The sequence below is a fragment of the Stegodyphus dumicola genome, chromosome 3 (genome assembly GCF_044657685.1).
Source record: "Stegodyphus dumicola isolate Sdum_Otavi_A_Nest chromosome 3, ASM4465768v1".
NCBI lineage: Eukaryota > Metazoa > Arthropoda > Arachnida > Araneae > Eresidae > Stegodyphus > Stegodyphus dumicola.
In genome coordinates, this window is record NC_140770.1 from 264,013,035 (window position 1) to 264,037,273 (window position 24,239).

The 24,239-nt window shown below is 34.2% G+C and overlaps 1 protein-coding gene across 1 annotated transcript; it reads right to left on the reverse strand.

Annotated features, from left to right (window-relative positions):
• Nucleotides 1-228: 228 nt before the first annotated feature.
• LOC118197943 (techylectin-like protein) lies at nucleotides 229-24,239 on the reverse strand. The gene is made up of 6 exons (XM_085814084.1): nucleotides 24,091-24,239; nucleotides 19,991-20,148; nucleotides 16,620-16,777; nucleotides 8,025-8,130; nucleotides 3,298-3,462; nucleotides 229-564 (listed from the first exon to the last, which is right to left on the reverse strand). Coding segments are annotated over exons 1-6 (888 nt in total). The 5' UTR covers nucleotides 24,093-24,239; the 3' UTR covers nucleotides 229-265.

The window sequence follows — 24,239 nt, forward strand, 5'->3', positions numbered from 1 at the left end:
TTACTGATACCACTCGGAAGAAAGTGGCGTAGTACCAGCAATTAAGAAGATTTGTTTAAAACAAATTGTATATTAAATGTAAGAAATCAGCCCAACTTTGGCTGGTGTCGATTTTAATTTTTAGCAGAAGCGCTATTAAAAAAGGTCGTGCCTGTTAAATGATTAAAGGTTTAAAGTAGCTCGTATGCTTACTAGTGTTTTAGAGTTTTCATTGTCAAAGAAATGAAGGAAACATATAATAATGTTTTATTTTTAACAAATAAGTTTAACAGCATGTTATGTAATCAACATCAACAAGCGATTTACGGAAATTCTTCGATCTTATTTTAATTTCGACTGTATCCATAGATTCGCGCTGACCCTTCCAAGCACTCCAGGTGACTCCATCTGCGTAAGATTCATGCTTGCCTCTGAGATAGAGACCATTAAGATTTGCAGAATGGCAAGCGTTGTACCACCATCCACCTTTGTATATCTGGGCACAATTCTGAGTCTTCTCGTTGTCATTATCTTGGTCCTTTGTGCTAAATTTTTGGTTATTATGTATAACTATCATCGAATCACCTAAAATTGAAGATTATTACGTTATTATACCTAATTAATTTTATATTGCTTGTTACAAAATTTACTAATTTCTATAGACGTAGCTGCAAATCCGGTGATTTAGTTTGGTACAAGTAATATATTTTGCACACAAGTTCTAATTACATTAGTAGCTGCTATCTAGAATGTAGTTTTGTAGTAATTATGAATATTCATAGTTTAAAATTCGTCTCACTAATATCGTTTAGTGAAATTGTGCGCATTTTCAATAGCTTGTAGCGCCTTTAGGTTATATCGATGCAGTTAATTTAACAAGATGCAGTTAAAGTATATGATAAATCTTCATTTTCGCACCAAATATTAGCAATATAGCAATACGCCAACAGCAATAAATCATAACTGTTTTTATTTTGCTTGAAAGAAATATAGATAAGAATTATAAACACATATTAATATTAATTTAAATGCACAAGTAAAACAACATACATATTATTTAGTTAAAATAACGCGCCAAATAACGATTTTCGAAGAAGTTAAGCAAGACGAATCAGCGTTAAGCTGAAGAAGATGGTTCTGTAATTAAGACATAATAACACGCCGAACAAATACTAATTCAAAAGTCAAACAACAAAATTCAGCGTTATATTTTCAAATTTTCATAGGACTAGTTTCGAGTTAAACCATCGAAACTAGTCCTGTGAAAATTTGAAAATATAACGCTGATTTTTGTTGTTTGACTTCTGAATTAGTAATCTGAACAGTAACTGTCAATATGTAAAGTATACTTGCGATCTTCATCTTCGATCCAGAATTTATCATAGAAAGCATAACGTTTGTTCCCTTCAACATCTTGCAGATCAATCCTGACGGAATACAGTTTTTGATTTAAATCATCGCAACTAGTATTGCAAGATTTACAAATATTATGCTGATTCTTGATGCTTAGCTTCTCCAATAACATAGATATCATATTATAAATATCATAATGTAACTGCTGTTTGACAATTCGAAGAGCAAGGGAAAGTGGTGGTTTTATGATCCCTAAATTTTTTAAGAGAATTTCCTTGGAAATGAGCTCATTTCTAGTACCATCATTTGCCACATCGCTAATCTTGGTAGGCTTTGTCTGTAATAGCTTAAAGTTCTAAAACGCTGAAAGTTCTTTTAAACTTTTTTAGTCTGTGAGGAATAACTGCTGTATAAATTTTTTATTAGCTGCCGTCATTTGCTGTTTTGGTCCTTCTGGACGTTATAACAGTCATTTTAGTCTTTGTATGGAAACAACAAAGAAACTGTGCTTAGCACCTGGAATGATCTCATGAGTTATCACGAATGGGGTCGGAATTATTTGTCATTGAACAAAAATCTCGTCTTCTTGGACGTATGAAGTAACGAACCGAGTTTATGCCAGGTTCCAACCTCATTTTAATCAGAGCAAGGAAACCGCAGTTCTCGTACCTCTTCTCCTTATTACCAACTAGTAGAGAAGATTCAATTTGACAGATCTGAAATGCTACCTGATCTGAAGTGGTCGTAACTAATAAATAGTCATTCCTTCTTTAAACATAAATACTTATGAATAACCATTCCTTCTTCGGGATTAAAATATTAGACCAATATTTTGTCAAATACTATGCATTCCAAAATGTCACGAGAAAGGTTCGTTTTGAAACAAAGTAAGAAAAATTGTCTCAGAAAAACGATCGTCTTGATGAAAAAATGATTAATAACGGCTAATATTCTGGGGTTAAAATGTCGCAGTTGATTAAGTCATGATCTGGATAAAGTAGCCATCACTCTCAATATTTAAACAACAGGCGTTCACAGTCATTTTCTTATACCCTTCTTTTCGTACAGTCTGTTGAGACTGAATTTGATCCTCCGTAGGGTTTACCCTTATATCTTTCCTATGCTTAAACATTTGTTACTTTATATGAATAACAGAATTTTTGGCACATTCTATGATAGATGCATATTCGTGTCTTTTGTAGCAAAAAGGGGGTAACTGCTACAAAATCATCATGTTCCGATTAATGTTTATATGCCTTTCGTTAATCTGCATGCAATAGTTGTAGAATTATCAACAATTTAAAAGTTTAACCGATGCTAGACCTAGTGAGGCAGCCATTTGTTGAGATTTCAAACTCTTATTAGGATAGTGATTTAGTCAGTTTGTGCACCAACTTCAGAGTCTTTTTTCGAGTAAGAACAAAATTTAACTTTTAGTTTTGTGCATCGAAAACTTTGTCTTCCTGCTCGTTGGCTGAAATGCTTGTTTTTGCGTACAAACTCAAATTTTAATTGTAAAAATTGTTTTTTAACTGTTTTTGCCTGTATTTGGTATTTTAGTTTTTTCTTTATTTTAGTTTTTAATGAAGATGTTTTGAGTATTTATGCATTTTTGCCTTGCCAGAAAGTGAGAACTGAATTGATTGAATGAGAAATATACCTCTGATGATATTTAAGGAGATAAATTTAAACGAAATGCAGCAAAAAATATTTATAATTGAATAGGCCGTACAAGGAAGTCATGTAGTGCCCAATATAGATTTTTTTTTCTTTTTTGAATCCAAGAAATTTAAAAACAGAAATAAGGGAATTGAAAAATATGCTCTTCTTTGCTGTGATGAGATTGAGTGCTCAGTAACCACAGCCATTTTCTTATGCTATAAAAATATTCATCTGAATAAATTAAATTTGGGGATTTATATCAACATAAGCTACATTTTCAGTTTAAAAATGACTGGTTCTTACCTGCGTCTCCACAGTAACTGTCAATATGTAAAGTATACTTGCGATCTTCATCTTCGATCCAGAATTTATCATAGAAAGCATAACGTTTGTTCCCTTCAACATCTTGCAGATCAATCCTGACGGAATACAGTTTTTGATTCGTCAGCGAATATATATTGTCGTTGCCTGTAAAGAGAAAGAAGATTCTTTTCAACCTGTTACACATCGTCTCCACAAAAGTTCTAATGGAGCTTTTGTTTTCGCAACAACTGGTCATAAATCTGATTATTTCCAGGATTAAAAGTATTTTAAATGACTTGAATATAAATCTGTCCTAATTTTTAAATTTAAAAAAATTAATCTTTAAAAAAATGCGAAATCTAATTACTTCCTTGTACGAAGTAAAGGAAGTATTGTAATCGCGAAAAATGTCGGGTGTCGTATTTCAAAGAAAACATCCATTTTAACCGCGGCTGAATCCATTTCAACGATTTTTTTCCCCGTGACATCTATAACTATTATATCTTAGCTTTTCTCAACAACTAAGCGTTTAGAGATGAGCTTTATAGGCGTAAAGACATTGCTTCACTAAACCGTGCTACAGGATTCATAAGGTTAGACAGGACAAAGAATATACATATTGTTACGAAATGTACAGGCACGGTAAGATGGCTTCCCCACAAAGCAGTTTTAGGGTTGCCATAAAATGGCAACAAAAAGAAAGGTTGCCACATTTGCCGCAAAATAGCCCATTTGGCGATATTTGGCGACAAAATTGGCGATATGCCATGGACGGATGGAGAACCTTTTGGAACGAATTCTTACTGGTTTAGCACAGAATGTTCTCGAACACCAGCGAAAAGCTATATAAACCCTGCTGATACGCGGAGAGTTAGTAGTATCGAGAGTGTGTCTCGTTTAGCGAGTCAGTCCGTGCTGAGTCAATCGAGTTGACAGCCGGGCAGCAAGCGCCAAGTGGTCGTCGAGTGCATCGAAAGAATGTCTTCGAATATCGCGATTAGTGCATCGTCGTCAGAGCGTGTTGAGCTCCGGGAACGACTGAACAGAGGAGCCGGAAGCTGTGCTCTGTTCGTCGTCGAGTACATCGCGAGGTGTAACCTGGAGAGTCTCGAGAGTACGTGGAATTCCGAGAACGACCCAGCAGAGTCGGGAGCTGTACTCTGGTGCTTTGCAGTGAAGTTGTCTCTACCCTGATAGCTTGATAACCTGAAAGATGTGTCACTGATTGTGTCAGCGTGTTTATAGTAGATCTTCGATGACTGTAAAACGTAACTTTGGAGCTGTCCTGATTAATACCGGCTAACAAAGTGTGTTTCGATACTTCATCAAGTGTCGTCGTTATTCATTCCAAATCCACACTAACCGCGTACGAACGTGAAGGAAGAAAATAACGTAACAGCTAGTGTCAGAAAAGAAAAACGCAACAATATATTGTTAAGAAGGAAAACTTCTCCGCCTCCGTTCCAACGTAGAGGGAAATGAGCAGACCAATCCAAAACCTCATCTACCATACAGTAATCAAGAAGATTGCCCTATAAGGGCAGCCATATGTACAGAAACAATGACAAAAAGAAAGCAAAAAAAGCTTCATACAATCCAGCCACCCTTCCTTCTCAACTACACAGGAAGCTATAGAACAACATCAAATGCGGCCCTCTTCCAAATCGCTAACAGCACATAAGACAACAGTACTACAACTATGAAAGAAAAGCCATTACAAATCATTACAGCTTTTAGCAGAGAAATACGGGACACCGGCACACCCATATGAGCACCACCCAGGAAATAAAAATAATATCACATTAAGCATGAAAAAATAAGTAAACGAAAAAGAAATTCCCCCAACTTTATACAGACGTTCCCGGTCTAGAAGAAGGTAAAGACAACGCAATCAAAATCTACCTAGATCCCAATTCGATAACAGAACAGAAGTTCCGCCTAGATCAACAAAATAGTATATCCCAATCGGAATCAGTAGCGATTCTTCAAGCAATAAAATACAGCATCACAAACTTCCTAAAAACAGCATATATCTTTACAGACAGTCTTTCATCGATGCATGCCAATGCAAACCCGCACCACCAAATCAAAATTAATCCAAGAGATTACAGAAAAAACTTCAGCACCACAAAATCTCAACATTTCTTTGTCACTTGGCTGAAGGCAAATGCAGGGACAAAACGCAACGAGGAGGCTGACATCCTAGCCAAAGAAGCAGCTAGGGGTTAAAACGCACAAAATTTATCAGCACCATGGTCTGGCCTCGCACCTTAAAAAAATCATAAGCAACAAATCTAAAGCTGAATGGCAGAACTGGTGGGACAATGACGAACAAGGAAGAAGGACTTATCAAATTGTTCCCAAAAGTAGGCACAGCACCCAGTTTAATAACAAGAGAAATAACGTGGTTCTGATCAGGGCATGGCCCTTTTCCCACGTACGTTTACGCAAGGAATTTAGCTACATCAGACCAGTGTGTATGTGGAGAAAGAGGCAGTCCCGAACATTATTTATTTAAATGCTCCCTCACAGCTGAACATCATCTAAAAGTCCCGAATTCAGTAAGTGAAATGACTCCTTTTATAAGATACGCTACCAAAAGAACAACCATGTCAGAAAAAAAATCATAAATATAATGAACTTCCTGTGCACAAGAGGCACTGAGCTATGCAACGCAGCTTAGAATAACATAACAAAGATATTACTTAAAACATTGTATGTAAGCAGACCTGGAGCTGTCCTCCATAGCATGTAAGTGCGAAAGGCACCAACTGTGAAAATATCAATGTATATTTAATGGAAAAAGAAAGGCACTGCCCGCGGTTAGGTAAAATACAAAGTATTGCAAACAACGCCTGGCAGGGTCTCCTGTGAACCCTATGGGGTGTAATTACCTGGATAACTAGTGTGCCTGGAGAACAATCACATTGCCAATGGTTAAACAATGGGTATCCACCACACTTCACCATATCCATATCAATGTACGTGTGGACAGAATAAAGGACTCATTTTTCTAAAACGCATTGTAAACTGGATTTTAAACGGATTTAGAAGAGATTTTTTTCATAACGTCTGTACATACGTACTTATTATGTACATATCTTGCATAACTCAAAATCGATTAGCCTCAGAACGTCGAAATTTTGATTTTGTATATGGGACTGCTATAACGTGTAGTTGTGCACATCCCTTTTTGGTTGCAATCGACCGCGTCAAAAGTATATAACTATATATATGTATATCTATCTATCTATCTATCTATATATATATATATACACATATACATATATATATATATACCTATTCTATTACCCAGATCGGTGAGCTTAGTTTTTTTCCTTCTTATATGTTGGTAAATTACGCATTTTTGGCTTTAAATGTAACAATTATGTTGGTCTTATTTTCTGGTTAAGTTTTATATCCCTAATTAATCTTCATGCAACAGTTGTAGAATTAAAACACAATAACACGCCGAATAAATACTAATTCAGAAGTCAAACAACAAAAATCAGCGTTATATTTACAAAATTTTCACAGGACTAGTTTCGATGGTTTTACCGAACCATCATCTTCAGCTGCAAAACCGCAAATGAAGACTTCTGAATTAGTTGTAGAATTGTCAAAATTTTAAATTTTAAAGCGAAACGAAGCCGCCATTTGTTTACATTTGAAACTATTACTGTAATAGTGAATTAAGTCAATTTCTGCACCGACTGCCCTTTTGCCAACTGGGACGAAAAGCAAATTTTCAGTTTTGTGCACCGAAAATTTTGTCTTCCTTGACGCTGGTTGAATTGCTTGTTTCTGCGTAGAAACTCTAATTTTAAATAAAAAGAAAAAAAAATTAATTTTTTTTTATTTAAAATTAGAATTTTAGCTGTTTTTGTATTTGGTCTTTTATGTTTTTCTGTATTTTGCAGTTTCTAATGAAGATATTTTCTGTCTAAGTCTTGCCGCGAAGCCTTGCCGCGAAGTGAGAGAAATTCGAGGAAACAAGTTTAAATGAAATGCAGCAAAAATGTGTATGATTTAATAAGCCGTACAAGAAGCCATGTCATATGGCGTCCATATCAGATATTTTAATTCGCTGAACGCTGATTGTTCGATTCATTTTCAAATCATGATAAATGGGTTAGTTACATGGAAATTTTCGTGCTTTTTTCTAAGCGTAGCATGGGATACAAGTCAGTTTCCCTTAAAAAATCTTCACGAAAGCATCTCTTGCCAAAGGCAGATAGCCCTCGAGTTGCTTTGCTTTGATCAATTAACCTAACCTAAGCCTATCAAAGATATCCATAGCAGCGTAGGCATAAAATACTTCATTTAAAAATTCTTTGGTTCTAAAAATAATTTGAATTTTTAAAAAAATGCGTATCAGCCTAAGAGGATTTTGAAATTCACCTGTTTTTTTATATTAAATATTTTGAAAGATTTTAGAATAATATGAAAAACAAAATTCACAAACATTTCTATTTAAGAAACCTTTATTGTGAGTTTAAATCACTGTATCGCGAACTGAGATTATTGAATCGCTAAAATTTGTTTCTGAACTTCAAAATGAAAGCTTTCATTGCAAGTTTTAAGCTTTTGAAGCTTCTGAGCATTATATTAAGTTAGATGGTATATTTTACAGTTAAGTGCACAAAAGCTAGTTATGTCAGAATATACAAGTAATATTTAAAAAAAAAGAAAAAGAAGAAAAAGAAAGCAAATAAAGGGAAGCTTACCGAGCCAGAAGTCTTCTTCGATGTTACCGAATCCATTTTTATAGGCTTTCCAGTCTTGATAAAAATAATCCTTTGGTCTTAAGAAATTACCTCTTCTTTGGATAACCTGAAATAAAAAGGAAATGAGCAATTCAATCAGAAATAATTTTAACTGATTTTTATGGTTTTTGAACAAGAAAAGAACAGTTGCAAATGAAACAAACATTAGAAATAATGGTAATATTAAACAATTAAGCTTATAATTTTATACACAATTGCATATGTAGAGATCACCCTGCGATTTAAACTCCGAAGCTCGGAAAGTGGCAAATATGGAGGGAGAGACCCCCCACACACACACACACATCCCACCACTCCAGACATTTGTTACTCCATTGTTTACTCACTGAACACGTTACCTACAAAACCCTAGCATTCACAACTAAACTGGAATGCATAGCCTGTTATAAAACAGTTTATCAAATGACTTAAACTAGATAATTCGATGCTGATTTCTGGGAGGGAGTTGAAAAAGTGTCTTTCTGTGTCCATACTGATCAATTCCTGAGGCCACATTACTTCTTGAATTCGTTTCAAATTGCATTTTATTCGATTTCCACCAAGGAATGTTTATGGAAGTTGCTTTCTCGGTGGAGATTGCCAATCTGCCCGCTTCTTAATTCTCTTCAATGCTTATACGAGCCTTCACCCTAGTAATCAAAGGAGCTCAGGGTGGGATGCTGTAATGTTTCGGATGTCTTGAATTATTCCAAATTTATATTTTATATTCGTGACAGTGAGTATTGCTAATTGGCAATCTGTACGTATCTATATGTTTCTTAGATCACATTAGAGAGAGAATGCTTGTTTAACGGCATATAGTTTTGCTTAAAAAATTCTGTTTTCTGATGCCGGGCGGCTTTTGAAGACCACTTTGTTTCGGTGAGCAATGAAGATGATTCTAGCGCTTCCAAATCCGTTTCTATTTTTGGCCCATCCGTAGATATATATATATATATATATATACATTGCAGTCTGTTATGGTCTATCATTTCTGGCCTACGGAAGTAAATGTCGTTATTCATTGCTGTGTGTCTTATGTTTGAATGGAAGAGGAATCATGATTGTATGGAACTAAGTGCTGATCTTGTTACAGGCAACTTTTCTTCAATAAGAGCACTGCTCCCTTTACGAATTCAATTTGAGCTGTTATATGGAGCAGGGGTATTTCTGCTAATATGTATAATGCTGCGTTAGTGGTCGTGCGATAGTATTTAGCGATACGTAGCAAGAATGGTAGTTGAATTGCCTGCAACTGCTTTTATTATAACTGTCTTGGGATGGTCCTTAATTTCTGATCTGCATAGGACGATTCTTTCGATTACCATATGATAAATCTTTTGAAAATAAGGTTGAATCCCCAAATGCTTCCTTCAACCTTTCTCAAGTTATTTGCGATGCTTGATGCTGCGTTGCCCGTCCGTACTTCAGGTGCTCAATGGAATTAAGTTTTTTTTTTTCGGGGGGGGGTCAATTATGAGATCTAGGTATTTTACTTTGTCCAGTATTTTTATTCTTTTACCTTCTAAAGTGAAACTGGAAAGTCTTGAAATTTTTGTGAGGATTCGGAAACATATTATAGCTCTTGATTTCTCTTGATTGATGGTTAGCTTTAATTGAGTGAATGAAAAATACTATTAAGAGATTCGTTTGATAATTCAGATACTACTAATAACCTAAAATGCGCTAGAAGTAAACCGGGAATATTGCTCAGCTGCAATATATGGTAGCAATTATGCTGCAGAAAAACTTTTCCCCATATTAATCCAATAGTTTTACTTATACAGCCATGGAATCGAAAGTAAAATTTTGGATCTACAAAGCATGCCAAATTAAACAACCAACTACACTTTTTGATAACCATGGATAGATAAACGAAAAATCTGGCCCGAACGTCTCTACCAAGAGTTCTCAACCGTTGGGGGGGGGGCATTTACAGTTTCAGGGGGAATACGGTCAGCCTTTGTTTTACCTGTTAAATGCTTAATTGTATTTTACGGATACAAAATGCTACTTTTATTAAAGTTTTGGATTTATTAATGCTTTCTATACATTTTCTTGATTTAATTTGTAAAATACATTAGAAAACAATCTAGATTTAAATAAATGCATATTTATGGACGGCGTCTAGCAATTGGTGAAAGGGATGCATGGAAAGGAAAAAGGTGGATTGTTATCCATTATAGACATCGTCATAGTACCGACTTGACAGGAGGGAATTTACGGAAAATTGTATTAAAAATATTTCTTTTTTTTTTTTTTTTTTTTTAATATTTATACAATAAGGACTGAATCACTCAAAGAATTTTGTGGTTTTGTAGAAATTAATTCTCAAATTCTATTAAATGACAGCAACACAAGATGGCTAAGTTTATTTCTAGCGGTAAAGAGATTGCTGAAGTTGTACCTGGAGCTAAAATTATATTTTCCCCCATAATCAAGCATCCTACGTAATTATGAGATTCTTTGAAAATCTTTTATTAGAAGCATATTCATGGTTTGTCCAATCGTTGATATCTATTTTTCAGTCAAATTTAGTTTCTGTGGAATAAGAAAGGAAATTTGTAGAAACTAAGAGTATACTCAAAAACTCATTCCGCTTGGTTAGTGTCATTGCATCCATATTACATGGAAGAATGTTTGCCAGAGGCTACTCCAAAGAGAGGTTAAACTTCTATCTTCAACCCCAATTTTGATAGACAGCACCCGGAAGGGGTCCGGGGGTCTACACTTACAAATATCCATGTCTTCTCCGAGATTCGAACGCAGGCCTTTGATACCGCAGTAGGCTCCCCTAACCACTATACCGTCTAGAAGACTACTACACTTGGTGAAAAATGGAATAAGACAAATTTCTGCTTTTAAAAATAAAGCAAATATAAAAACCCGTATCATTGTATTGAATTTTGGCCTTCATAATAGTCAGTTTTGGGTTAAAATATTCTGCATTTTAACTTTTGGGAGTCTTGAAAAATCTTGAAGATATTCTCTGGACAATTAGCAAAGGTTTGAAGCACAATCCACCAAAGAACAAGTGCTGAGTAAACATTTCTGGAACTATGCTTCGAATCCTTTCTCAAAGCAAACAATGCGAAATTTCCACCATAGCAAAAACAAAATCCGTATGTAATTAGGCTTTACTGATTATGATTTGAAATAAATATATACTTAAAACAGAAAATATGTATGTATGTGTACATAATTTTTTGCAATAAAAGTGATTGTTCTTTTCCTTTCGTAAAATTCGCCAAACTGGGCCAAGGTGTTTGCGATAATATGTAAGTTTTATATCGAGTCTTACATTTCACGACTAGCAAAATTTCTCACCTCGATTTCAATCTTATATTTTAATAATAATTAATTATTCACATATTTCGCATCTTTCTAAATACAATATTTTGTTGAATAATATTTGTTACCTGAGAATTCTCCATCATCAAATTACTTTCTTGGAGAAGTTTTTTTTCCACGCAGTTTTTGATTCCATAATATTTTTCAAAATTATGAAATTCTCTAGCTGATTTAAGATCACTATCATACATTCGCGTAACATAAAACGATAGAAAAAGAGAGCGAAAAATTAATCCAAAAAAAATCATCATCCAATCATCAAATTAAATTTATTGATTTCTTCCCCCCCACCCAGTTTTTGATTCCACAATATTTTTCAAAATTATAAAATTTTCTAAATGGGTTAAGCTCTCTATCATACACTTGCATAACACAAAACGATAGAAAAAGAAAGCTTAAAAATTATTCAAAAACCATCATCTATCATCAAATTAATTTATTGCAGTTTCTTTGGCGCAGTTTTTGATTTCACAATATTTTTCAATATTACAAAATTCTCTAGATCAGCGGTTCTCAACGTTTTGACTAACGCGTACCATCTAAACAAAAATTGAAAACCGTACCACCACTACCAAGTACCACTACCAGACCTCAATCAAAACCTCCATCAGGATGTTGGGGTTTTAATTTTTGAATTTAATAGTTAAAAATATTTTGCTTCTTTGCGTACCACCTATTTTTCTACCAGTGGTACACGTACCACCGGTTGAGGACCCCTGCTCTAGATGATTTAAGCTCACTATCATACATTTAATACAAAAGAAAGCTAAAAATTATTCAAAAACCATCATCCATCATTAAATTAATTTTTTGCAGTTTTTGATTCCACAATATTTTTCAAAATTATAAAACTCTCTAGATCAGAGTTCTCCAACCCTTTTGTCCTTAAGAGCACATCCTGGAACATCTGCTAGATGGAGGACACAATTCCCTTTTCAAGGTGAATTTATAGTTAGATAGAGTTAATAACACATGCACAGAAAAAAAGATCGGTCGCATTTCGCTTTGTGCTATCCGTTGGACGCAATTTTCTATTTCATGAAAAATGAGACAACTTTCTCATAGAATTTTATTGAAAATTAAAACATTTTTTATTGTGATCGCACAGCGGCGGGCGCAATGGCGCCATACATTTGCCAAACACAAAACGATAGAAGCGAAAGCTAAAAATGACCTTAAAAACCATTCTTTTTGTGTATTGCACAAGTCGCGAGTTTCTGAAATGCGCATGTAGAGCGCACGATTAAATTGAAAATATTCTTTCATTACTTCCGATATGGCAACTAGTAAATGAGGATGGTATTCCTGAGAACATAAATTACCATCAACATTAATAATTATACTTCTGTAAAAAAAATGCTTACAAACCTGACCATCAAAAACATTTGCATTAACAACCACTAAAATGTCTTAATTTCGGTAACAACGTAAAATATTTCTGAAGACTGTGGAAATTAGAAATCTGTATTCAAATAAACTATTTTTAACGGTAAGACTGTTTTTTATGCGCTTCTCAAACATAAATTTAATCTTTATCTCAACATGAGGCTGTTTATCTTCCAAACTCATTTGTGATTCGTTTCCAAAAATGAATCATTCTGAAGTGTTTATATTATTTTTTCCCTTCCTGTCTGTGCAGCTGGCAGTTATACACAGCAAATCAAAATTCAAGAGCTTGCAATTTATGGCTTTGATTTCGAAAGCTGTTGATTACGTAAGCGGTGGATTTCAGTAACATTCAACGAAAAACACTGCTGACAAAGAAAATTGCCTGAGTCATTCGTATGGTTAAAAATCACATTAAAATAATTGTAGAAGAAAGGTATAGATTCTATTCCATGAATAATGAGTATTTCTTGAATTTCTAAAAATAATTTATGACATAAGCCTTTTTGTAAGTTTCCCCCTTTTCATTCAAGATCTATTTTCTGTATTTCAAAATATTATTCCTCATATTTAATATAAAAACTAATTATAAATCCTTTTTACAACTGTTTTATGCTACAGTATTTTCTACAATTAATCTGTAATTTTCTTGCTATATAGTGTTAATAAACCGATTTATCTCACTTCCACTTCGTTATGTTTGTTTAGCAGACTTCCAGAAGAGATGCCATGAATAGGCTTTAGTATGATAAATTTATTATGCAGATCGATAATTACAGCCACCGATTAGTTGTATTCTCTACAACGACCACCTCCAAAGATGACCAAAATTAGCTGATGCTGTGAATTGTTATCCTAGAGAAAATTCTCAGTATTTAGACCAGTAGTTCTTAAGCTGGTTTGCCCCATGCACCCCTTTCACTGCTGCTAGAAGATCATTCCCCCTATCCAAAATTTGAAAAATAAATGTACATTTAATTTAGAATTTTTTAACATGTTTTATGAATTTATCTATATATATCCCTATCCAAAATTTGAAAAATAAATGTACATTTAATTTAGAATTTTTTAACATGTTTTATTTATTTTTTCCTTCCTTCCTGCATGCTTTCGTGGTGTAAAGGTATCTCTGCACGTATTCGAGAGATCCAGGTCCGAGTCCCGGCGAGGTCACTGCACATTTTTCACGTCTGTTTGTTACTTCAAAAAATTCTAATAATTCTACTGTGCCCCCCCCGAACTGAAACGGTGGTGGACAATAATTCTTCACCACCAGGATTTGATGATATGTCTTCCCTAATCAGTGGTCGCCCTTTAAAAGGATATAACAGCAGTTCTCAACCTTTTGACTAACGCGTACCATCTAAACAAAAATTGAAAACCTTAGCACCACCACTACAAAGTACTACTACCACCACTACTCTTGAACAAAGCTCAGATCGCATAAATTTACGAGTGTTACAGAAAAAACTCAGTCTGTTGGGGGGTTAATTTTTAAATTTAATAGTTAAAAATACTTTGCGTATCACCGGTTGAGAACCCCTGAGATATTTTCTCACGCCTTTCGGCACGCCTTCGTGGTGTAACGGTAGCTCATTTGGCGCATATTCAAGAGGTTCAGGTTCGAGTCCCGGCGAGGACATAGCACAGTTCTCACACCTCTTGCTTCAAAACAGCCTAATGACTTTCTGTAGTTATACAGTTTTATAAACTAAACAAAAAAGGATATTGTTGATAAATAACAAAACTTGAATAAAAATAGTTTTTTAATTCAGAAACTAAAACAGCTAAATAAAAGGCTGACCGCATCCCCTCCATCCTGAAACTATGAAATCCCCTCTAGGGGGTAATTTCCCCTCCCTTTCTAGTTGAGAAATTTAGACACTGATCCGTCTGAAATATTATCTCCATGACATTCTGCAGTGGCAAAAGGAAAATTCATGTTAGCTTGTAGGAATATTTACAGAGTCCAGGACTTATCCTGAAGCGGGACATTGCAATGAAATCCCAGAGGCAAGTTTGGCCATTTTGATGAAGCTGGAGAGATCTGCAAAGATTTTGACATTTTCTGATAGTTTAGCAGGCAATGCAGCTCTATTCAGGAAGTTATCAAGCTTTGATTGTAATATTTATTCCTTTTTTTCGTTTCACAGTTCTCCTGTAGCAAGCAGGAACATCCTATAATGCCGATCAGCATATGCTTATATTTTATTCATATCATTCATATGAAATTCATATCAGCATTTGCTGATATGAATTTCATACTGATCTAATCAGTACAATACAGATTTTAAGGAATGTATTTGAATTTAGATAATTTAGATAGATTTTAATTCAGATAGTATAATTAGGATAAAACAAAGCACTTGCTTCTAAGCATTCTTCGAAACAACGGTTTCCGTTGATTTTTTGCCATAATCAATAAAGCTTGAACGGTTAAAAACAAAATCTGAAAACTTTCAGATTTTATATTACGCCCGAAGGGCAGTTTTTACCATTTACACACACATACGCGTTTCGAGAACATTTGAACTAAAATATTTAAAAACACCATATTTTAAGAATTTCAGATAGACAGTCTCTCGCGCTGGAGATAAAAATGCTTATTCCGTACAGTATTGCCACTGCTTACTTTGAAATCGGCAAATTGTTTTAACCAAAACTTCGTTAATGTAATGTAAAACATATGTTATTAGATTCCCCTCCTTTCCTAAAGGTACAAAGTGTTCGAGATCTGGTCTCATCGGTTGGGCTAATAATTGATTCACTCATTACACAGTTAACCCTTCTAATGACTCCCTTCTTCTAGTTTTCTTCTTTTTCTTTTTCTTCTAATAACCTTTCTCCTTTTTTAGCCCTCCTCTTTTAATAATAAATTTCTAAGAACTATCATCAGCTTTATTCTTCTTATAGTCGGTTAGTGATTGGGAACTATACCTGTTCGATTTTAATGACGTTTTTGGTGCTCCCAATACGTTTACCTGTACCTATATATTATAGAAGAGATATTTATGTCTAAACGCTATTGCACTAGAGAAACACTGGAATATAGTGCACTAGAACACACAGTATATGCACAAAGAGAATATGATGCATTACTAAATCTTGTAAGCATATTCTTTAAGCATGAGGGAATAGAGTCTGCAGCCTGAACGTGAAGGAATAGAGTACTAAATAGAGTTTGCAGCTTCAGCTTCTTGAGAATAAAAATCTACAAAATCCGCAAATGCAATTCTTTACCTTCATAAGCAAAATTTGATTGACATAACGTAAGTATTCTTCTGTTGCGTCGATCTCGACGCCTCGTTATAATGCGAACTGCTACGAATGAAGTTTGGGGCTCCAGTGAGGTCCCATCTGAGGTTTATTTTGGATAATCTGGAGCTGTTCAATGTCCTTTTTTGTACCAGTGACGAAAACAGAAGAAGCGTAACTAATTATCGGATGGATAACTAAGAGGAAGACATATCTTTTCCTAGTGAGGTATTAAGAGATAACGGCCGACCAACGGCCGTGCGGTAAAATCGCTGAACACTGGTAGTTCGGTCCGGGATTTGAATCACGGCGAACAGGCTGGCTGCATGGACAGTTTCGTGCCATTCGCCATGTGGAAAATGTATACAAGCGAGTTTCATTTAGAAAGTCCTTCACGAAGGCATCCCTCCCTTAAGCAGATAGCTCTCGAGTGCTTATAAACCAAATAATAACTTAGAGTAAATCCTGTTCGTATCGAAATTTTAAAACTGAAAAAAAAATCTGCTATAAGTATTCATTTGATCCTTCAGTTCCCAAATCTGTTAAATAAAGGAAATCAAATACCGTCCATCCACCACCATCGGTAACCATATCACAAAACACTTCTAGAGGCTTGTTGTCTAGTAATCTACTCTTCGGCCAAACTTTGTACACTCCGCTGGTATTGTAGCCGCGGTTCAAAAGCTCTTCGCAATCCAGAGGTTTAAAGAGAGATACATGACCTTAAAAACAAGATTTTAATAATTATTTCTCAAACGTAAAGCTAGATAACATGGCAAAGAAACCTTTAGATGAGAAACTATTTTAATATCCATTTAGATTTAAAAATTCAAAACGCGCGGAATTTCTTTTCATCGAGTCGTTATTATCCAGTATAGCTTTCAGAACAGATACAGTTTCTCACATTATTAAATTATGTGTATTTTAAAATAAATTAAATTAACTTTTCACTTATAGACTAAAGAAATGGGATAAATGAAGAATAATCCTCTATTTAATATCACTTATAAGTGTTATTTCAAACTTATTTGAGGGTTTCAACAGTGGAAAAAAATCCTTAAATTATGAATATGCAAAACAGAAACTGAGATGAAAGTAAAACATATTTTTCTTTTAAGGTGCAATTGTTACACATTTGTTTTTAATGTACACCATATAAAAATATGTAATATTCTGATATAAGTGTTCTAACTCGAAGCAAATCATTTATCTGTTCGAATTATTCGAATTCCAAGGTCATGGAGGACATTTAGATGCAGTGCTTCGATGATGACCAGTTATAATCATCACCGATATATGACAACTGTTATGCATTTCAGAGCAAAACAATATGCCTGATTATAAAATCAGTATTCTATACAGGCCTGAATATCATACAGTATATCCTTAAAATAATCTTAAAATAGTTATACTTAAAATAGTCTTACTTCGATTGCAAGCTCAGAGTACAGTGACCTTCGTTCCTCATAAAGATCATGACCATAATAATTCGCAGGGTATCGCGTAGAGTCAGGCGAAAAGTGTGGTGTATCATTCAAAGTGCATTTGTGTGTGTGCGTGTGTTTTACATGGTCTCTTGATTACAGTTAGAAAAAATAGTTAAAAAGAATGAAACATAGTAGTATGTATTTTTGAACTGAGAGGACGGAAAGGTATTTAAAATTGCATTAAATACAGTCAAAATGGACGAGTGCAAAGGAATGCAGTTGGAAAGACCTCTCTCTCTGCAGACGGAATTTTAGGCTGTAATATTAAAAAAAAATTTTAATATTTTCATAAATTGGGGGGGACTGTTATTTCAGTCACTAACAACTTAATAAAATATTTTATCTCATTTTCTGATACATATGAAGATAATGCTGAAATAAGTTTCATCGTATCTTGGTTACCTGGCAAAATCATCGAAACCTTTCACAAGGTAGTAGATTTGTGCTTAGTTTTAGTTTAGTTTAATTATGGCAAAGCATCCGAGGGCTATCTACCTAAAGGAGGACTTTTTAACGGAAATTGGCTCGCATACATTTTACACATGGGGGGGGGGGGAACCAAGAAAACACTCATGTAGCCAACCTATTAGCCGAGATTCGAGTTCTGGTCCCAACTACCAGTGTTCAGCGACTTTACCGCTCGGCCTGGTAATTATTTGTGAAAAACGTGTTAATACACCGCTTTAAAATCTTTTCCTGCGTTGTGTGGAGAGAGTTGAAACCGTAAATAGGAATCGAAGATTTTTGATATTTTGAATCCCCGAACTATGAAAATTTTGGAAGTCTGAACTGAATTTATTTATTGTTCTTTTATCAGTAATGAACAACATTGTCAAATACAGACATAATTATTCGTGATGTCACATCATACTTTGAAATTCAGAAGAAAGTTTCAGACTTTGCTCGCTAAACGGGCAAATATGAAGCTCAAATTTATTGTAGAACTAACTTAACAGTTTGGATAAACGCAGCTTTTCTGATTTAAAAAACTCCTAAATCTCTTATAAATATTCTCTTAAATATTTTCAAGAACATAGTCAAAGGTATGCAGTTTATTGTAATTCTAATATTTTTAAAAATATCATATAATCCAATTAGCATTGTTAGCATACCGTATTTACTCAAATATAAAATTCTCCTTAGCATAAATTTTAAGAAATAAAAGTTCGGAGGAATATTTGGCAAGAGCAGACATACTTCTGATTAAAATTAGCAGTAAGCTATCAAATAAATTCAGTATTTTACTGTGACATAGAAAGAAAAGTTAGGCAAAGTTAGTGTTACACTAAAGATTCAGTAACCTTGTAGAGACATTAGGTAATTTTTGGAAGCAGAAGATATGAAAAATTAGCAACGCCTTCGCCGGGACTCGAACCACGGAACCTCTAGAATACCGGCCCAGAGTGCAGAAACACTACACCACGAAGGCACACTAGGAAAGCGGGAGAGATACCTTATATACTCCCTTTTTTAAAGGGCGACTGGGGATTTTAGGGGATCCAATCGCCAAATCCTGGGTGTGGAGAGTCATCATCCACAACTTTTTTAGTTCGGGGGCCACCGTAAAGACATTAGGATGTTTGGAAGTTGGAAAGATGAAAAATGAGCAACCGCCTTCGCCGGGAATCGAACCACGGGCCACTGGAATACCGGACCAGCGTGCAGAACCACTACACCACGAACGCACGCTAGGAAAGCGAGAGAGATACCTTATAACCTTTATAGAGAATATCCTATGTCTTGCAAAAGACCGAAAGAATGCAAATCCCCATTCCGAGGAGAGAACCTGAAGAGCATTTATACTCCAACAAAACAAACCCTAAAAGACGAATCAACTGTATACCCTCATGCTCATACGTATCTCTGCTCCTTCTTTCCCTGAATATATAAAATTTCAAAACTTCTTTCATTCGTTGAACTCACCAGCCTTGACAGCTGACAACTCAGTCTCAAAGAACTTGAAACTGGATCAAAGAAACTTCTTGTTTTTGGTTCAGTGGTCATGTACACCATATGGTGTCCTACGATATGCTTATTGTATCCTCCTTCTTGTAGAACTGGATGTCACATTTGTTATTTAGAACACACAAAAAACTGAGCGTGAAGATAAAGGAGAAGTAATGTAAAGGTATTTTCCTTTAAACAAATGGAATGTAGATCCTAACAACTTAAACATGGATGATTTTAAAAGTTAGCGATTTTTCATTAAATTTTTCAAAAATTCTGCAAAAAATATGTAAAATACGAGAAACGTTTCAGTCGAAGATATCGATACAGTTTGTAATATACCAATTTCATACCTTTTCAGGTTCCCTATACAAGTATAAAATAACATTAGGGGCACAGGATGCTGAACGAGACCAAAAGGTTCGTTCCTTATATCCGGGGTTTGTAACAACCTGTGTTCGACTGAATATGGATTTGCTTATATGTTAATGATGTACTTACATGTTGGGATATTTTCCTTAATTTTCGTGATTGAGTCAATGGCAGTGTCCAGAAGTGCAGCAAATTTTTCTTTACGTCCGCAAGCTGAATACGACATTTGCTTCCCAGAAGTTAAGGTAAGCATCATGTAGAAAGAAAGCAGTATAAAATACATTTTCCTGTGTAAATAATAAGAGCAAAATATCACATACAAAATATTTCAGTTTCATAATCCCAGATTATATTCGTATCTAAATAAGAAATGTTGCAAATACATATGCAGTTCAACTTCAGTGTTTGAAGTTCTGGATAAAACTGAACTAAATATTTCAAACAGACACACACACAAAAAAAAAAAAAAAAAAAAAAAAAAAAAAAATGAAAGGTTTCAGATTTTAAATTACGTCAAAAGGGGCGTTTTTTTTTTTTTTTTTTTTTTTTTTTTTAACGTTTTGTGGGTTACCTTTATTTATTAAATATCATGTTCTTTGCACTTAAATCATAAAATTCAGTTCAGTAGCAATGTCGCAAAATAATTTTAAAATGAGCCTATCTTTAGAATTTCCGATACACAGTTCCGCGCCCGCTAGAGATAAAAAGAAAAAAAAAAAAAAATTCTCCCTGTCGTAGAGTGTTGCCATTGATCGGTTTTAAATCATTGAGTTTGTTACTCAAAAATTCATTAGAGTTTTACAAAACATGAAATCGATAATAAAACAAATTCCAAATTTTAAATTTGGTCTTTCACATGCATATATTCGTAGGAGGATTACGTCATTCAAAATTCGATGGCTCTATGCACCGTTGTTTTATAACAATCTGAGAAATAGACATACATTTATGCAGATTTTTCATTATTTAATTTCTTCAAATATAATGCAAGACTCTAACGTTTGGTAGGAACAGTTTGAAAAAATAAACGGACATTTATAGTGATTCAACGCAAAATCGCAAAACAAAAGCAATAGTCCTTTAGATACAAAGCCCCTTTCGACTAAAAAAAAAAAAAAAAAAAAAAAAAGAACTTTGTTTATCTTAAAGTTTGGAAATAGAAATATATATATATATATATATATTTAAAAAAAATCTGAAAGCTTTCAGATTTTTATATTACACCCAAACAAGTTTTTTTTTATTTGTTTAACATTTTGTTTTTGTAACATTTATTAGTAAAAAAAATCATGTTATTCGCACTTAAACCACATAAAATTCAATTCAACAGCAACGTCGCGAAATATTTAAAAACAGCATAACTTTAGAATTTCCGATAGTGCAGCCTCGTGCTAAAAATGAAAATGTTTTTTTCTGTGTACAGAGTTGCCATTGCTGGCATTGAAATCGTTGAGCTTGTTAATCAATTCGTTAAAGCTTTGCAAAATATGAAATAAACATTAAAACCAATTCGAAATTCAAAATTCGGGCTTCCAGTTGCCCATTTTCGGATGGAGTATTACGTAATTTAAAATTTGATGGCTCTAGGTACCGTCGTTTTCTCACATTGCGACAAATATACATACATTCATACAGATTCTTCATTATTTAGTTTCTTTAAATATAATGCAGAGGGATAATATTTGGTAGCAACATATTGAAAAGTGATTCAGTCTTTTAGATTCAACGCAAAATGCCACTACGAGACTAATAGCCCTTCTGGGCTAACACTCTTTTGGGCTGAAAAAACTGAAAATTGTTGATTTTCCTGAGTAAGTCGAATTTTACTCTAAATGTTGAATTAAGTCGAATTTTTCCAAAGCCAGCTTAAATTATCTTCTATAGTTTTCTTTGCCGATAGAACGGAGTCTAATCTTATAAGCCCGAACAGGTGAGATGACATACTTGATACTTTATTTATAAAATTCTAAAAGTTGAATCGATTTACGCATCGGCGGCTATGGAAAATTCCTCCGATTCACCCTTGGTATAATAGGCAGAGTACATGTTGTCGTCAAAGCTGATAAACTCGTTCAGTTCACCATTAGCAGGCATGCAAGTGGACACATCAGGTGTTTCTCATTTGAACAGGGGCAAAAGACCTCTCTGATGGGCAACTCTGTCCAGGTATTGATAGGACTGACCTTTTCATCAGTCCTCTTTTTGTTTATGATTTTTCGAAGATTCTTGGGCTTGTGGACTTGGCCTAGCCCAGCGGTCGTCAACACTTAGAACTTCACGGACCACTACATATATAATTTTACATTTGGCGGACCTCTAATATGAATTTTTTTAAATAAAGCTAAATACATTTACACAATAATAATCAGCAAACTAGACATATTTCGTTCCCATTGAAAAATTACATAAAAAGTACAAAAATCTTACCTTCTTGTACAGAGAGCTTCACATTTCCATATCACTGAAAAGGAACTTCACGAATAGCAAGAACAAACCGGCAAACACAAAGCAATATCACTAAATTTACAATGTTATGCCGCCAATTTTTAATTATTGTAAACATAATAATCATCACTTACTCAGCAATGACGCCATCGATCAACAGTTAGACAAAACAAAAACGGAAACTTCCAGTAATGCAATTAGAAACAAGAATGCAGATGGTTCTCATAAAAGTCCATCAAGATGCCAACTGACACGGAGAAAAACTGTGTTATTCACAACCACAATAGCATATGTTTGAAATTCAAAAGGAAAGAGAATTCCACTTCGCGCTATTATTGATAACAGCAGCATATCCATGGATGCCAACTCTCACTTTCAAATGTCGCTAGATACACCTGCAAAAGTAGCTAAAAAGTCGCAAAATTCATAAGGAATTTCGCTAAAAGTAGTAGCTAAAATTTAGAAAAAGGATAATCCATATTCCATAACAGGTTTTGTTATTCATTTTTTAAACTGAATCTTCATAAAAATATAAATAATGTCCCAATTTTTCTGCGGACCATCAAAACGTTTTCACGGATCACCAGTGATCCGTGAACCACCGGTTGGCGACCGCTAGTCTAGCCTGCGGCTAGATCATATGGAACAAGACAACAACAGCAACATATCTGCGGAATTCCTGAATCATTATTTAACCATACTCTGGATTTCGAAAATATTTCGAAGTGCATTTTAAAGAATAGTTCCTCTTCCCCAAATAACCAGACACTTGCTTCTTAAGCATTTGTCAGGAATGACTGACCCCGCTGGTTCTCTAGTTGTCTTACCACCGGAAGCTTTTCCCAGTGTGCACCATAAAAGATAAACCGATATGGTAGCCCCGAAAAGGGTGAGAAAGGATGCACATAAACAACCAGACTTTACGCGGGATTCAAAACCACTGGGTTCCGAGCTAAATGTCAAGCTCAGGTTTATAAAAAAATATTGTAATTAAGTATTTTGCAATTAGTACTTATGTCTTGGTTAAGGAAAATATTTTTATTCTGTGTTTTAAACTAAATTTCTTTCGGAAATAGAAACGTTTTTAAAACATGTAGTTACACTGTTTACACTCTTGTTTTCGTATAATTTTTCTGTTGTTGAATTCCATTATCATTTTCAATCGGATATGATACCGGCAATGTATGAAATACCAGAATTCTTCTAGAATACCTAGCATCTTTAATTAGACTTGTTCTGCCTATGTAAAATTTAGGTAAGCATTCATTAAACAAAAATAATATCTTATTTTTTAACAAATCTATTATCCTAATTTATTCTTGCATAAATCCTCCATACACCTTGTCAGGTGTAAATGAGCGAAATGTAAAGTATTTTATTTAGTCTTCACGTGAAATCCTGCATAATCAGTTTTCAGAGTTTTGCCATTTAGAAAAACGTAAGATTTTTAATTTATCTTCTAAATCAATTCATAATTTATCAGTAAACTGAGAGATTGGAAAGCAATGCACGCATTTCTTAATTTAATGAAATCTTCATTTTATTTTTAATGACTTTTCTAATCGGTACAAATTAAAATATATTTCATTTATAATATTCGGCTGACAATTTTATTAATATTTCAGATTTATTGTAATTAATACAAGATATATCCCAATGTCGAATACCGTATATAGATTATACCGTACAAAAAAGATTTCATTTTGTTTTAAAATTTAAGCCCCAGTTCAACTAAAATGAACAATAAGATTTTTTTAAATACATAGTAATGAATTCATACTTACATGACGGTAAACTTTGTAAAAGAAAGTTTAAAACGTACTACAGTAATATATTTCGCAGAATATTTAAGACAGTGCTAATGCTAATGTAACAAGCGTACGGCTTTTGGTAACCGGACACTTAAATAGATAAACTAAATTATTTTTTATCT